The sequence below is a fragment of the Phacochoerus africanus genome, chromosome 6 (genome assembly GCF_016906955.1).
Source record: "Phacochoerus africanus isolate WHEZ1 chromosome 6, ROS_Pafr_v1, whole genome shotgun sequence".
In the NCBI taxonomy this organism is placed as follows: domain Eukaryota; kingdom Metazoa; phylum Chordata; class Mammalia; order Artiodactyla; family Suidae; genus Phacochoerus; species Phacochoerus africanus.
In genome coordinates this window covers 36,798,925-36,815,337 of record NC_062549.1, presented here as the reverse complement: position 1 = coordinate 36,815,337, position 16,413 = coordinate 36,798,925, and the positions used below count along the sequence as shown (strand labels likewise).

Here is a 16,413-nt window from a genome sequence, read left to right as displayed (position 1 = left end):
TACATTCATTGCATTAATTTATTAACCGCAATGTGAATTCATCAAACATTGTGGACTGTGTTTCACAGTCAATCCTAAACTGGTATTATTCTTTTTCATACTTCCATCATACAAGTTCTCATGAATGTTGATTGTGCTCATCTTTTTTCTCAAGCTCTAAAGAGTGGGAGAAGATATTTGCCACATAATACCCCCAAGGGAACTGTATCCAATACATGTGTTTGGAAACATGAAACATGTGTGTGTTTGTATATATACATAAACACACATATATACATACATGTGCATGTAGATGTGTGTGGTATACACACACACACACACATCTATATATCTCCTAATAGAAAAATGCATAAAGAAGATAAACAGGCAATTCATGAAAGCTGAAATCCAAAACTTAAATACAGTTACAGTCAAATCTTACAAATATAATGTTGATAGAAGACACAAAAGAGTACATACAACACAATTCTATTTTTATAAAATTGTAGACTAAACAGATACAAAAATATGTGTTTAGGAGTTCCTATTGTGGCTCAGTGGAAACAAGTCTGACTAGTATCCATGAGGATGCAGGTTTGATCCCTGGCCTCACTCAGCGGGTTGAGGATCCTGACTTGCTATGAGCTGTGGGGTAGGTCACAGATGTGGCTCAGATCCTGCATTGCTGTGGCTGTGGTGTAGGCCAGCAGCTGCAGCTCTGATTCGACCACTAGCCAGGGAATTTTCACATGCCACAAGTGCAGCCCCCCCAATTTCTTTTTTTTTAAATGTGTTTAGAGATTTATCTGCAGTCATGGATGGTAAAACTTTGAAGAAAATCAAGGTGATAATCACAAAATCAAATAGTGGTTACCTCCAAATAGGAGTGAGGATCAGGAGGGCATCTTTGAGGTCTTGGCAATGCTATATTTCCCAACCAATGTGGTGGTTACATTAAGTGTATCTTTATGTTTTATTCTGAATTTTAAAGAATATGCAGGATTTAGCAACATCAAGAAAAAGGGTAAGAGAGGATGCTGGGAAAATGGCAATGTCAGAATTATTGTTTTAGTAGGTCCCATAATTGCTGCATAAAAAGACAGCACAACTAGATAACACAACCCCCAATTCACAGACATTTAGATGAAAACGTTAAAGTGAGAAGGATTCCCACAAGTGAGTGAGTCCATAGATCAGCTCTAAGACCTGCACAATATTAGTGTGTGGGTGAGAAAATGGGAGTGTTTGGTGGACCTGAGAATGGAAAAGCACCAAAGGAGCCACAGAAGCACAGCAGGCTCATCTGAGGTTAGCGATCGAGAATGGAAGGGCTTTTGCCCTCTCCACCACTGAGGGAGTACACACAAAATTCAATCATATTTCTGTTTACCAACAATGAACAACTGGAAAGCCAAGGTAACAAAATGTATGAACTACGATACATGAAACAATTTGGGAGCATTATGATAACCAACCAGAAGTCGGTCTCAAAAAGTTAATACTGTATAATTTAACTGTAGGACATTCTAAAAAGGGTAAAACTATAGTGACAAAGGACAGATCAGCAGTTGCCAAGCATTAGGAGTGGAGGACTTGCACGGCATGGAGAAGTTCCTGGGCCAGGGATTGAACCTGCACCACAGCAGTGACCTGAGCAGTGACAATGCCAGATCCTTAACTGCTAGGCCACCAGGAAACTCCAAGAGCATCTTAAGGTGATAGAATTGTTTGTACGGTGATTGTCGTGGTAGTTATGTGAATCTATACAATGTGCTTTTCCTGTTAATGAAAAACAGAAAAGAAGGAAAGAGGACAAATAGCCTTTTAAATAAATGAGGATGAACAACTGGATATCTATAAGCAAGAAAAAAAAAAAATTGAACCCTGACCTAAACCTTACACCTGAAATAAAAATTAATTCCAAATAGACCATGGGTTTAAATGTAAAACATAAATTTACAAGGATTTTAGGAAAAAAAACCCAAAAACATAGGAGACTATCTTCAGAATAAAGCACTAGGCAAAGAGGCTCTTAGGTTTAACACCAGAGGCATAATCCATAAAAGGAAGGTTGGAAAACTGGACCTCATCAAAGCTTAAAAATTTTGGTCTATGACAGAACTTTTTTTTTAATCTCTCAGATATGGTTTATATTTAGCATTAATAGTGGTGTAGGCAGCAACATCTGACATAGGAAAGTTTGCATTAGTTGGATAAACTTAGCCCAAGAGGATATAACTGCTTCTACTCTAATGAAGCATACAGAGTAAAACTTATGTGGAACCCTAACCCTTCATTTGGAGAGTCACCCGAAATACTCCCCCCTCCCACGGACACACCCCCACCCCCCGCCAACCAGGGAAAATTCTAACACATGATTCAGATTTTCTCTTGCAAGTTGTTTTCTTTCTTGTTTGGATGGTCTTCTGTTGTTTGATTTGTCCTGTTTGGTCAGTGAATTAGTCTTCATAATTGACTGTGGTAACTTGAATTTATGAAAGTGGCATTTTCCATTTGCACCTCTAAATCCAGTTCTATACCACATGATTCAGTCTGTTCTCTTGTGTATTTGTAACTCTCCTCCACATTGATGAGAATTCTGGTTCCCATTATCTACAATATTTCTATTTGTTTCCTTAATCTAGATTACTGGCTTCTTATAAAAGGATGAAATTTGGGAACAACCAGATGGAAGAGATGCACAAGGAAAGGTGTTGTGTGTGTGTGCACCTTCCAGCACCTCTACATGTTCACCAACTCAGAAGCTCTGAAAGGCTCTTTTAAAAAGTCTTTGTGTATATGCCTAGGAGTGGGATTGCTGGGTCATATGGTAGTTCTATATTTGGTTTTCTGAGGTACCCCCATACTGTTTTCCATAGTGGTTGTACCAATTTACGTTCCCACCAACAGTGTAGGAAGGTTCCCTTTTCTCCAGTTCCTCTCCAGCATTTGCTATTTGTTGATTTGTTAATGATGGCCATTCTGACTGGTGTGAGGTGGGACTTCATTGTAGTTTTGATTTGCTTTTCTCTAATAAGTAGTGATGTTGAGCATTTTTTCATGTGCCTGTTGGGCATTCTTTGGAGAATTACCTTTTTAGGTTTTTTTCCCATTTTTCAGCTGGATTGTTTGGTTTTTTGCTGTTGAGTTGGATAGGTTGCTTGTATACTTTGGAGTTTAGGCTCTTGTCTGTTGCATCATTTGCAAAAATTTTCTCCCATTCTGTGGATTGTCATTTCATTTCTTTAATGGTTTCCTTTGCTGTGCAAAAGCTTTTGAGTTTAATTAGGTTCCATTGGTTTGTGTCTTTATTGTCATTATTCTAGGAGGTGGATTAAACAAGATGCTGCTGTGATTTATGTTAAAGAGTGTTCTGCCTATGTTTTCCTCTAGGAATTCTATAGTATCTGGCCTTATATTTAGGTCTTTAACCCATTATGAGCTGATTTTTATGTATGGTGTTAGATAGTGTTCTATTTTCATTCTTTTATATGTAGCTTTCCAGTTTTCCCTTCACTGTTTATTGAAGAGACTATCTTTCTTCCACTGTATGTTCTTGCCTCCTTTATCATAGATTAGCTGACCATAGGTGCTTGGGTTATTTCTGAGCTTTCTATCTATTCTATTGATCTAGCCAAGATATGGAAAAAACCTAAATGTTCATCGACGGATGGATTAAGAAGATGTGGTACCAGAGTTCCCATCGTGGCACAGCGGAAATGAAGCTGACTAGCATCCATGAGGACACAGGTTTGATCCCTGGCCTCGTTCAGTGGGTTAAGGACCTGGTGTTGCCATGAGCTGTGGTGTAGGTCTCAGACACAGCTTGGATCTGGCTTTGCTGTGGCTGTGATATAGGCTGGCAGCTATAGCTCCAATTCAACCCCTAGCCTGGGAATCTCCATATGGTATGGATACGGCTCTAAAAAGAGCAAAAAAAAAAAAACAAAAACAAAAAGATATGTTGTGTGTGTGTGTGTGTGTATATATATATATATACACACACACACACACACACACACACACACACAATGGAATACTATTCAGCCATAAAAACATAAATGAATGCCATTTGCAGCAACATGGATGGAACTGGAGATTCTCATACTAAGTGAAGTAAGCCAGAAAGAAAAAGGCAAATACCATATGATATCACTTATATGTGGAATCTAAAATATGGGACAGATGATCCTATCTACAAAACAGAAACAGATCACGGCCAAGGAGAGCAGACTTGTGATTCCCCGGGGGAGGGGGAAGGGGGGATGGAGTGGGATGGACAGGCAGTTTGGGGTTTTTGGATGCAAACTGTTACATTTGGAATGGATGGGCACTGGGGCCCTATTGTACAGCACAGGGAACTGTGTGTGATTGGGTCACTTTGCTATAGCACAGAAATTGAAGAAACATTGTAAATCAAGTACACTTTAATAAAAAAAAAAAGTCGTCTTTGGAAAGCTTTTCTTTAAGAAGACAAGCTAAAGACTAGAAGAAAATATTTGCAAACTATACATCTCACTAATGACTAGTATCTATAATATAAAAAGAACTCTAAAACTCAATAATAAGCAAGAAAATCCAATTACAAAATGGACAAAACACACATATATTTCACTGAAGGGGATATGCAAATGGAAAATAAGCATATAAAAAAGTGTTCAGCACCTTAAGGACCGGAGAGTTACAAAGTAAAACATTGGTGAGATACTAGAATACTTATTAGAATGGCCAAAGTAGAAAACTGTGACAACATCACACAATTGCAAGGATGCAGAAAAACTGGATCATTAATACACTGCTGGTGGGAATGCAAAAGGGTACATCAACTCTGGAAGATAGTTTGGCAGTTTCTATTGAAACTAAAAACAGACTTACTATATGATCTACTAATCTCCCTCTTGGACATTTATCTCCGAGAAATGAAGAGTTATGTTCATCCAGAAATCTCCATATGAATATTCATAGCAGTTTTATTAGTAATATCAAAAGACTAAAAATAGGAGTTCCCGTTGTGGTCCAGTGGTAATGAACCCAACTAGTATCCATGAGGACATGAGTTCAATCCCTGGCCTTGCTCAGTGGGTCAAGGATCTGGCATTGCTGTGAACTGTGGTGTAAGTCACAAAGGTGGCTCAGATTTGGCATTGCTGTGGCTGTGGCATAAGCCAGCAGCTGCAGCTCTGATTTGACCCCTAGCCTAGGAACTTCCATATGCTGCAGGTACAGTCCTAAAAAGACAAAAAAAAAAAAAGACTGAAAGCAATCTTAATGTCCTTCATTGGGTGAATGATTGGGCAACATCCATATAATAGAATACTACTCAGCAAAGAAAAAGAACTATTGATACAACACTTGGATGGATTTCAAGGAATTATGCTGAATAAAAAAACAATCCCCATGGAGTTCCTGTTGTGGCGCAGTGGTTAACGAATCCAACTAGGAACCATGAGGTTGTGGGTTTAATCCCTGGCCTTGCTCAGTGGGTTAAGGATCTGGCGTTGCCGTGAGCTGTGGTGTAGGTTGCAGATGCAGCTTGGATCCCACATTGCTGTGGCTCTGGCGTAGGCTGGTGGCTACAGCTCTGATTCGACCCCTAGCCTGGGAACCTCCATATGCCACGGGAGCAGCCCAAGAAATGGCAAAAAGACAAAAAAAAAAATCCCCAAAGATTACATATTGTATTATTTAATTTATATAATAAAGTAGTAATTTCCAGGAATTAGAGACAGTGAGAAAAGGAAAGTGAAACCCATGCACCTACGGTGAACTAATCTATGACAAAGGAGACAAGAATATAAAATGGAGAAGAGACAGTCTCTTCAGTAAGTGATACCGGGAAAACTAGACAGCCACATGTAGAAGAATGAAATTAGAACACTTCCTAATACCATACACAAAAATAAACTCAAAATGGATTAAAGACCTAAATATAAGACCAGATACTATAAAACTCTTAGAGGAAAACATAAGCCGAATACTCCTGGACATAAACTATAGCAGTATCTTCTCAGATCCACGTCCTAGAGTAATGACAATAAAAACAAAAATAAACGAGTGAGAGCTAATTAAAATTAAGTTTTTGTACAGCAAAGGAAACCCTAAACAAAATGAAAAGATAACCCACACAATGGGAGAAAATATTTGCAAATGAAACGACTGCCAAGGGATTAATCTCCAAAATTTATAAACACCTCCTGTAGTTCAATACCAAAAAAACAAACAAACCCATCAAAAAATTGGCAGAAGATCTAAACAGACAATTCTCCAAAGAAGACATACAGATGGCAAAAAAACAAAAGAAAAGAAATTCAACATCAGTTGAATTAGAGAAATGGAAATCAAAACTACTATGAGGTACTGGAATTTACACAGCCAGAATGGCTGTCATCAAAAAGCCTATAAACAATAAATGCTGGAGAGGGTGTGGAGAAAAGGGGACCCTCTTACACTGTTGGTCGGAATGTAAATTGGTACAACCACTATGGAACACAGTATGGAGCATTCCTCAAAGAACTAAAAATAGAATTACCATTTTATCCAGCAATCCCACTCCAGGGCATCTATCCAGAGAAAACCATGACTTGAAAAGATGCATGTATCCCACTGTTCACTTCAGCACTATATACAATAGCCAAGACATGGAAACAACCTAAATGTCCATCAACAGAGGAGTAGATAAAGAAGATGTGGTACATATACACAGTGGAATATTACTGAGCCATAAAAAGGAATGCAATAACAGCATTTGCAGCAACATGGATGGACCTACAAATTATCATGTTAAGTGAAGTTAATCTGATACTGAGACACCAATGTCATATGCTATCACTTATTTGTGGAATCTAAAAAAAAAAAAAAAAGGTTACAGTGAACTTATTTGCAGTACAGAAACTAACTCACAGACTTTGAAAAACTTATGGTTACCAAAGGAGACAGGTTGTAGGGGAGCTATAGGCTAGGTGTTTGGGATGGAAATGTTGTAAAACTCGGTTGTGAGGATGGGTGTACAACTATAATCAAATTCACTGAGTTTAAAAAAAAGGAAAAGAAAAGGAGAGGGAAAGAGGTATGTTTAGAAAGGGCTGTACAAGGGATACTTGTGATAATGCAACTTCTCTGTATCTTGACTGTAATGGCAAAAACATGGGATAAAACTATACAGAACCAACTATAAACACACAGAAATAAATGCATGTAAAACTGGCAAAATATGAAAAAAGACTGGTGAGTTATATCAATGTCAATTTCCTCATTGCAATATTGTACCACATTATGCGAAATGTTACCTCTGGGGGAAACTGCGTGAAAGGTATACAGAATCTCTTTTTATTATTCTACCTTACAACTTTGTATACATCTACAATTATCTCAAAAAGTTAAATTTTAAAAAAGGAAAGCTTCTACTGTATTAGCAATGTTTTATTAAGTAGGATGGTATGTATATAGGTACTTATTCTAGTGTAATTTATGTTTCTGCATGTCTTAAATATGTAAGAATAGAAGTTTTAAAAGAAAGATAAATAGCATTCTCTCTATATATGGAAAAACACAAAGTATACAGTAATCTGGAAAACCTAGATGAGAGATATTGCCAGAGAGGCAGGCAAGAGACAAATCATGATGACCTTATTTTCGAACTAAAGGAACCTAAACTTTACACTGAAACCTTCGGAGTAACTAGTGAAAGATTTAAAGAGAGAAGTGATATAATCAGATCCATCACAGCCACGATGGACAGCTCACTGATCCTTAGATGGCACACATTTTTTTTTTTTTCTTTTTAGGGCCACACCCTGTGGCATATGGAGGTTCCCAGTCTAGGGATCTAATCGGAGCTACAATGGCTGGCCAAAGCCACAGCCACAGCAGCACCAGATCTGAGCTGCATCTGCAACTACACCACAGCTCATGGCAACGCTGGATCCTTAACCCACTGAGCGAGGCCAGGGATCGAACCCGCAACCTCACAGTTCCTAGTCGGATTCGTTTCCACTGCACCATGTCGGGAACTCCACAGATGGCACACATTTCCTCCACTAGGTCCATTCTCTTTTTCTTGCTTAGAGTCCCTAAAGTCCCAGGTGAAATATTACCTCTTCTCTGCCTCCTGTGCATTCACCACACTTTCTTTTATTACACTCATTTCACCTGCATGTTCTTCCCACTAGACCAGGATCTCTAGATGGGACTATGTTTTGCCCTTGTAACCTTAGCTCAGCAGTGGCGCACAGCAAGTGCGCACAGAATGTTTACTGAGAAGATAAATCTAACTCAAGCTACATGTACACACGTATGTGTACACACACACACACACACACAAATTTGATGAGATCCTGAGTGTAAAAAGATCAGCTGTAGAAGAACGTGCTCACAAAGTTAAAATGGAATTTAAGTACCATCCAGTCTCATCGGGGATTGAAAGACCCTCAAACATCCAAATTACCTAAGGGAAAGGTACCTTAAGGAAGACCAAAGATATAATAATATTGCCAGTTTACATTTTCATAAGTTATGTATCCTTAAGACCAAAACAAACATATAATTTGTAACTAGTGTAAGACAAGTGAAAGCAAATAACTTTGATTCACATTCTTCTCTTTTTCTTTTTTCTTTTCTTTTCTTTTTTTTTTTTTTGTCTTTTGTCTTTTTAGGGCCACACTCGAGGCATATGGGGGTTCCCAGGCTAGGGGTCGAATCAGAGCTGTTCCTGCCGGCCTACGCCAGAACCACAGCAACGCGGGATCTGAGCCGCATCTGCAACCTACACCACAGCAATGCCCGATCCTTAACCCACTGAGGAGGCCAGGGATCGAACCTATAACCTCATGGTTCCTAGTTGGATTCATTTCCACTGTGGCACGACGGGAATGCCCACATAATTTTCTTACCAGTAAAGAAGTAAGGGTTTTACAACCTCAGTCTGAATATTTTTTAAGTGTTCTTCCTTCCACTGAGATCCATCCAGCAGTTTGAATTTTGATAAGATTTCTGTAGAAAGGTAACAATCTCCACTGCTCACTAGATAGCGCTTTTTCATCTTCTCTAGATGTCTGAAATAAAACACATATGCATGCACATTAATACATTTTTCAATTAGCCAAACATTTTCACTTACGAAATGTTTCAGACAAGTAATGAACTATGGGGTTTTTTGCTTTTTGCTTTTTAGAGCCGCACCTGAGGCATATGGAAGTGCCCAGGCTAGGGATCAAATCGGAGCCATCTGCCTACACCACAGCCACAGCAATGCAGGATCCGAGCCACGTCTGCAACCTACACCACAACTCACGGCAACACCGGATCCTTAACCAAAGCCAGGCATCAAATCACTCCCTCATGGATACTAGTCAGATTTGTTTCCGCTGTGCCACAATGGGAACTCCACAATGAACTATCTTAAAACCAAAAGTGAGGTTACAGGGATATCAATGTGGAGATAAAAATATTTCTCACAGGTATGGGGATGAGAAGGGTATTTTTGGTAGGCTGAGCAATGCCCTAACACAGATGGTCCTAATCTCCAGAACCTAAGAATGTTATGTGATAGAAGGGATTCTGCAAATGTGATTAAGATTTTGAGGAGATTATCCTGGATTATCTAGTTGGCCTTAATGTAATCACAGCAGTCCTTCTAAGAGGGAGGCAGGAAGGCAAGAGTCATTGTGAAGAAAAGATGTGAGGATAGAAGCAGAGGTCAGAGAGGAGATAAGATGTTATGCGGCTGCCTTTGAAGAGGCGGAAGGGACCACGAACCAAGGAAACCAGGTGGCCTCAGAAGCCGAAAAAGGCAAGGAAATAACTGCTCCCCTAGAGTATCCAGAAGGAATACAGTTCAGCATACCTATTATAGACTTCTAACCCTCTCACTGTTAGAGAATTAATTTGTGTTGCTTTAAGCCACAAAGTTTGTTACAGCCCCAACAGCAACTAATAGAGTATTAATTCTGAAGAACCCATGCAGGTTGCTTGCATGTATCTCCTCCAGCATGTCTTGAAAAGCAGTAGTAGCCTTCCACCCCAGGATCAATCAGGTCATGCTTCACTATAATAATCATTTGGTAATCCCTGCTCTTATAACTGTGTACAATGATGAGCTCTATGATCTAAATGCCACTGAAAGAACCGGCATGACTCAGTCACTAGTAATTACTCAGTCAGTCTCTTAATGGGAACTGCAATTTATGATAGCTGATGTGCTTCAGGGCAGGAGAACACAGACAAAATAAGGACTTTCTCCTAAAGCATGGTCCTCTTAAGGTTCTTTTTTTTTTTTTGTCTTTTTTTGCTATGTCTTTGGGCCGCTCCCACGGCATATGAAGGTTCCCGGGCTAGGGGTCGAATCAGAGCTGTAGCCACCGGCCTATGCCAAAGCCACAGCAACGCGGGATCCAAGCCGCATCTGCAACCTCTTAAGGTTCTTAAGACTCAGAGTGACCTAAAATATATGGAGCAGTCAAAGACCTGAAACCCATCAGACCTCTCTAAAGGGCTCTGGAGACGATATCCAGCACGATATCTAGCAGATATTTCATTCAGATGTGAATGTCTAAGTGGCATCCAATTAAACATCATAGAATTTGTTAATAGAGATGGCTGTTAGGAAAGGTGTATTTATGAGAGGTATCTTATGCAATGTGGATGCATATATATGATAAAATTTTTTCCTATAAAAATATATCACTGGGATATTATAAAAATAAAATTGATTAATTTCAAAGCAGATTTAGAATCTGTAAGAAAAGAGACTATGTTTAAAAGCAAATAACTGCTGGGAGTTCCTGTCATGGCACAGTGGTTAACGAATCTGACTAGGAACTATGAGGTTGCAGGTTCGATCCCTGGCCTCGCTCAGTGGGGTGGGGATCCCGCATTGCTGTGGCTGTGGTGTAGGCCAGTGGCTACAGCTCTGATTAGACCCCTAGCCTGGGAACCTCCATATGCTGCAGGAGCGGCCCTAGAAAAGGCAAAAAGACATTAAAAAAAAAAAGTAAGTAACTGCTACTATTAAAATAACTGCTACTATGAAATCACAGAAATAGTGAAATCTCTATTATTTTTTTAAATCTTATTATTCATTCCTTTGAAAGTATAAATTACATTTACATACTTATTTCAGGCCTTCTGCCTGTGCTTAAATGACCCAAATTAATATCCTATAATTTGGTTTGTAGAATATTGAAATATAAAAAAATGGAAATACCTTTGATGTCTTCCAGGGTCCTTAAGAACTTTTAACCTCTCAATATCCATCCATAGCCACCAATATCTCTCCCCTAATGTACCTTTTACAAATTTCTTAAATCTTTCAAACTCCTTTCTGTTGCCAATGTCATAAGTTTTATGAGAAATACACCAATCAGCCCTGCTCTCTATTCCAACACTCTCAGGTTTTGAAACTGCTTCTTTTAAACTCTCTTCCGACTTTATGGTTTGAATCATTTCACTTGGCAAAACATTCCTGCCAGAGGTAAGCCTCAAACACTCCTCAAATACCACTTCTGTTACATTGTTGAAATTTATATAATCTGGACTTTCTTTAAGTGGCACTCCAAGAATTTGATGAATTGCTGCTCTCAAAATAAAGTTTACATAAGATCTTAAAAATTCTTCACATGTTGAGAAATGCAATGTCAGGCTTTTATCAACATCCTGTTGCTTTTCAAGGTATATCCTCAGGAGAGCTTGAGAAGGAGTGTCTTGTAGAGATACAGACCCATCTTCTTCAAATGCAGAAATTAACCCAGTGCTTTTAGATGAGCCCCTTTTCGTCCTGGGGTGAACTCCATCATCAAAGATACAACTCTCTATATTAAATCAGAAAAGACTATTAGATCATATACAAATGTAAAAGTTTTTAAAAAATCATTAATTAGATGTTACAGAATTAGGATGGCAAATGAGCTTATAGATAGTAACTGTAGGGACCAGTGCCTTGAGGAGTCTAAAGCCACATTTGGGACTAGCAGCAAAAAAGAACTACCAACAGGGATCAGCTGTGTCTTCCCTGCACATGAAAGGGGATGCTGGTGGCAGATGAACTAAATATTCAATATCCTCAACAAAGAGGATTTTCAAAAAGATGTTATATACTTTTAAGATGTAATATTTCAGGCTGATAATGTCAACAGATAAAGGGCAAATCTATAAAAGAATTAGAATGTGCACATCAAATGATTGCGCAAGCTTTTGTGTGTGTGGCTTGGATGATTTTATTTTTTCATTATTATTAAAGCATAGGTGACTTACAGTGTTGTGCCAATTTCTGATATACAGCAGTGATTTGGTCATACATACATTCTTTTTCTCATGCTATCTTCCATCATGTTCTATCCTAAGAGATTATAGTTCCCTGTGCTATATAGTAGAACCTCAATGTTTATACATTTTAAATGTAATAGTTTGCATCTACCAACCCCGAACTCCCTATCCATCCCACTCCCTTCCCCTCCCCCCAGGAACCAAAAGTCTGTTCTCCATATCTGTGAGTCTGTCTCTGTTCTGTAGATAGGTTCATTTGTGCCATATTTTAGATTCTACCATATGATCCAGCAATCCCACTCCTGGGAAAAACTACAATTCAAAAAGATACATGCACCCATATATTCACAGCAGCACTATTTACAATAGCCAAGACATGGAAACAACCTAAATGTCCATCAGTAGACGAATGGATTAATAAGATGCGGTCATATGCACAATGGAATACTACTCAGCCATAAAAAAGAATAAAACAATGCCATTTGTAGCAACATGGATGCAACTAGAGATTTTCATATTAAGTAAAGTAAGATATCCCTTATATGTGGAATCTAAAATATGACACGAATGTATTGCTTTAATATTTCATAAAATATAGTAAAATAAAATTAGCTACCATAGATGGTGAGATGATAGATGAAGAGATCAGAAGTAGAATCATAGAAGCAATGTTTATTATTACTATTTTTTTTTAGGGCCACACTCATGGCACATGGAAATGGTCAAACTGGAGCTGCAGTTGCTGGCCTACACCACAGCTCATGTCAATGCCAGATCCTTACCCACTGAGTGAGGCCAGGGATCAAACCTGCACCCTCATGGTTACTAGTCGGGTTCATCACTGCTGAGCCACAATAGCAACTCCATATTAGCAATTTTTAAAGATTTAATTACTACTATATTCACAACCTATCATTAAAATTACAAAATTTCAGAAGGCCCTTATAAAGGCTATGACTACAAAAAGATTGCTTTTATACTTTTTCTAAAGATATAGTCTAGCTCCTTCTTTTTTTTTTGTCTTTCAGAAATCAGTGAAATAGCTGGTATCAGAGCTTTATTTCACATGGCAAATCTACCCCTTGCAAAGCTGTGGATCTGGAAAACCCTGATCCATGTGTCCTCAGTTTTCTCAGTGAGAGGTTTCACATCTTAATGGAAATGTTTCATTATGATTTTAATTGAAAATAAATACACCAAATTTCCTCAGTATCCCCTGCGAAAGGATATTCCACTCAACCCCATAGACTTGGAGGTAGGCGCTAGGCTGGCATTTCTCCTCCCTGCCCTCCTGCTATCCTTTCTTTTCCTGTTTACTAACTTTACTCTCCAATTTTCTACTTTACTGCTTGGGGGAAATACTAAGAAATCTGTAAATTCAGCAATTTTCAATTAGACTATTGAAAAAGTTCCTCTTTACCTAGATTTAGGTTCAATTCCAGAGAATCTAGGCTTATTACCCCCCAGAGGTTGCTTGCCTATACTTTGCAGAAGAATTACATAAAGAACTATTAGTGGGAGTTCCCGTCGTGGTGCAGTGGTTAACGAATCTGACTAGGAACCATGGGGTTGCGGGTTCGATCCCTGCCCTTGCTCAGTGGGTTAATGATCTGGTGTTGCCGTGAGCTGTGGTGTAGGTCGCGGACACAGCTCGGATCCCTCGTTGCTGTGGCTCTGGCTCCGATTAGACCCCTAGCCTGGGAACCTCCATATGCCGCAGGGGCGGCCCAAGAAATGGCAAAAAGCCAAAAAGCCAAAAAAAAAAAAAAAAAAGAACTATTAGTGAATTGCTGAGTTCCTCTCCTGAATCCCAGTGCTAGATTTTTTTTCCTCTAACAATGTCATATGTCAGTTACTCCCATTTCGGGAAATTCCTTTTATTTATGAAAAGTTTGTGTCACCCACAAAAGTTCCCCACAGTAGAAATTTAATTACTTTTCAAGGTGAAAAAGAGTCTCACCTTAAAAGCAGAAGGAAACTCAACTTCTGTGACTCACTATTTACTTTCAAGAAGAAAGGCTGCACCCACTTTTATTTTTTAACCTTTTTTTCTTTTTATTTTTTTACCTTTTATTTTTTTTCTACTGAACAGAATGGTGACCCAGTTACACATACATGTGTATATTCTTTTTTCTCACATTATCATGCTCCATCATAAGTGACTAGTTCTCCACTTTATTTTAAAGGCTTACTAATAAGAATTTATAAACTGTAATAGAAAATAAAGACAAGACAAACATTTATTGACTGCCTATTAGATACCAAGCCCTAGGCCAGGTGTTTCTATGTGTTTAGTATGTATGTTATCATTTTAATCTTTACAGATGATGAAAACAAGGCTCCCAGAGGTGGAATAATTTAATGAAGTCACAAACTAATAAGCATCAGAGTTGATTTCTAAACCCATCCTCTTTTCACTGTACTAGGCTCTTTCTTAAAAAACAATAGAAAGTGGAGTTGGAAGGAGAGATAATTAGATTAATTTTTCTTCTTCATCCACCAAATGTTATACTGTAAGTTTAGAACAACAGCAACAAAAGACTTTAAGTGGAGTTGTGCGGTCATTCTTATCCTTTTTAACTTACCAGAAACACTTGAAATAACTGGTGATTCAGTTTTGTGGTGGAGTATATAAGATGGTAATGAAAAAGTTGATACTGTCTGCTGGCTTTGTTTTGCTAATGCAAACCAATCTTTTGTTTGAGTATAGGAAGCCTAGGAAGAAAGGAACACATTTGTTTAACATGAGATCAGCAGTGTTCTTCCAACCACAAACATGGACAATTCATTATTCCATTTGTATAGCATAATATGTAAAAGGAAAATTATGCCATAAAAAAAGAATGTTGTACATAGAAAAATTAATTAGCTGAGAATAATGGGAAAGAAATTTCAATGTAGATTTTTTCCCTATTAGAAGGCCAAAGGGGAAAAAAATGGGCCCAATACCCATCATATTCTTCACTCTTCCACCAGAAGCATGCAACCCTACTTCCTGGCTTCACTATAAATTCATGCCATCTAACTTTAACTTAGCAGTTATCATGGCTCATCCGTCTTTGGATGCATCTTTTGCCAGCTGCTCCCATTTACAACTTTCTCAATTATTTCATGCCCTCAATTCTGTCTGGCCTGGCTCGGGGTCCTTAACAATTCCTCATGAATATGACAAAGACTTACTCTTAGTAGCACTGGAAACCTCTGTGCTCAACTCTCAGTTTTCACAACTTTGCTTGGGTTGGATGCTTCCTGGAGGCTGGTTCCTAACTCACCTGCCCCTGGACGGAGCCCTCCATTTTTCCTTTCTTTTGTGTACTACTGAGCCAGCTGACCCAATTCCCAGCATGACCTGCAGCTTCTAGGACCCCAATCCTAAGAAACTCCATCTCAGATTTCCTGGGAAAATTCCTCTTGCCACTTCTCTTAGTAATGTCCTCACCTACTTTTCCAGGATAATCCAAGTTGTTCAACAGAAGCAGAGAAGGGAGTGTCTGGCGTTACCCTCATTTCTCCTTACTCCAACCAAGTCAGCTGGTTGGCCCTTAGCTTAAGGAACACTCACAGAACAGCCAAGGCTCAAATGGAATAGATACCATGCCCTGACTACTCTGCAGAATTAGCAGAGCAAGTCAGGCCACACAATAAGACCAAAAGCAAGTGAGAGAAATGTCAGGTGCCATCTGTATCATCACTGTCCCTCTTAGAGGTAAGGTTTCTTCGGTAGATAAAAGTTTTGAATCTAATTTTCCTTCATTTCCTCTAAAACCAAGTCATTTATTATTAATTATTTGTTCATTCAACATATTTACTGAATGGCTACTTTATTCCAAGCAGTATCCTAAGCACTGAGACGAAGCCAAAATGTTTAAGGAATTTCAATGAATTTGAGAAAGACTAACACACAAGAGTCCTTGCTATTTCAACTGCACACACACAAAAAATGAGATAGTGCAAGATAGGGGAAAAGAAGTAGTTATCCAGACATAAAAGCAGTTAACTATTCCACTTTATACTCTTAAAAGATAGGTCAACTGTATGTGTTTAGATGGTATAACATAAGACTCAAAGAAATACAACCAATTAGCATAAAGATTAATCTCTCTATATGGTCATGGTTTAAGGATTTGAGGGCCCAAAGAATACTGAATCCTCAAAGTGCAAAAGCTATTAAAAGGA

At 38.6% G+C, this 16,413-nt stretch overlaps 1 protein-coding gene across 2 annotated transcripts in view; it reads right to left on the bottom strand.

Annotated features, from left to right (window-relative positions):
- RGS22 (regulator of G protein signaling 22) overlaps nt 1-16,413 on the bottom strand; it is a 154,301-nt gene that overhangs the window by 89,079 nt on the left and 48,809 nt on the right. The window contains exons 7-9 of one of the 2 annotated variants that reach the window (XM_047783528.1): nt 14,823-14,952; nt 11,180-11,783; nt 8,868-9,029 (exon numbers count right to left, since the gene is read on the bottom strand). In XM_047783528.1, coding sequence (XP_047639484.1) covers nt 8,868-9,029; nt 11,180-11,783; nt 14,823-14,952 — 896 coding nt within the window. The remainder of the gene's footprint in view (nt 1-8,867; nt 9,030-11,179; nt 11,784-14,822; nt 14,953-16,413) is intronic. The other variant, XM_047783530.1, reaches the window with a different exon arrangement.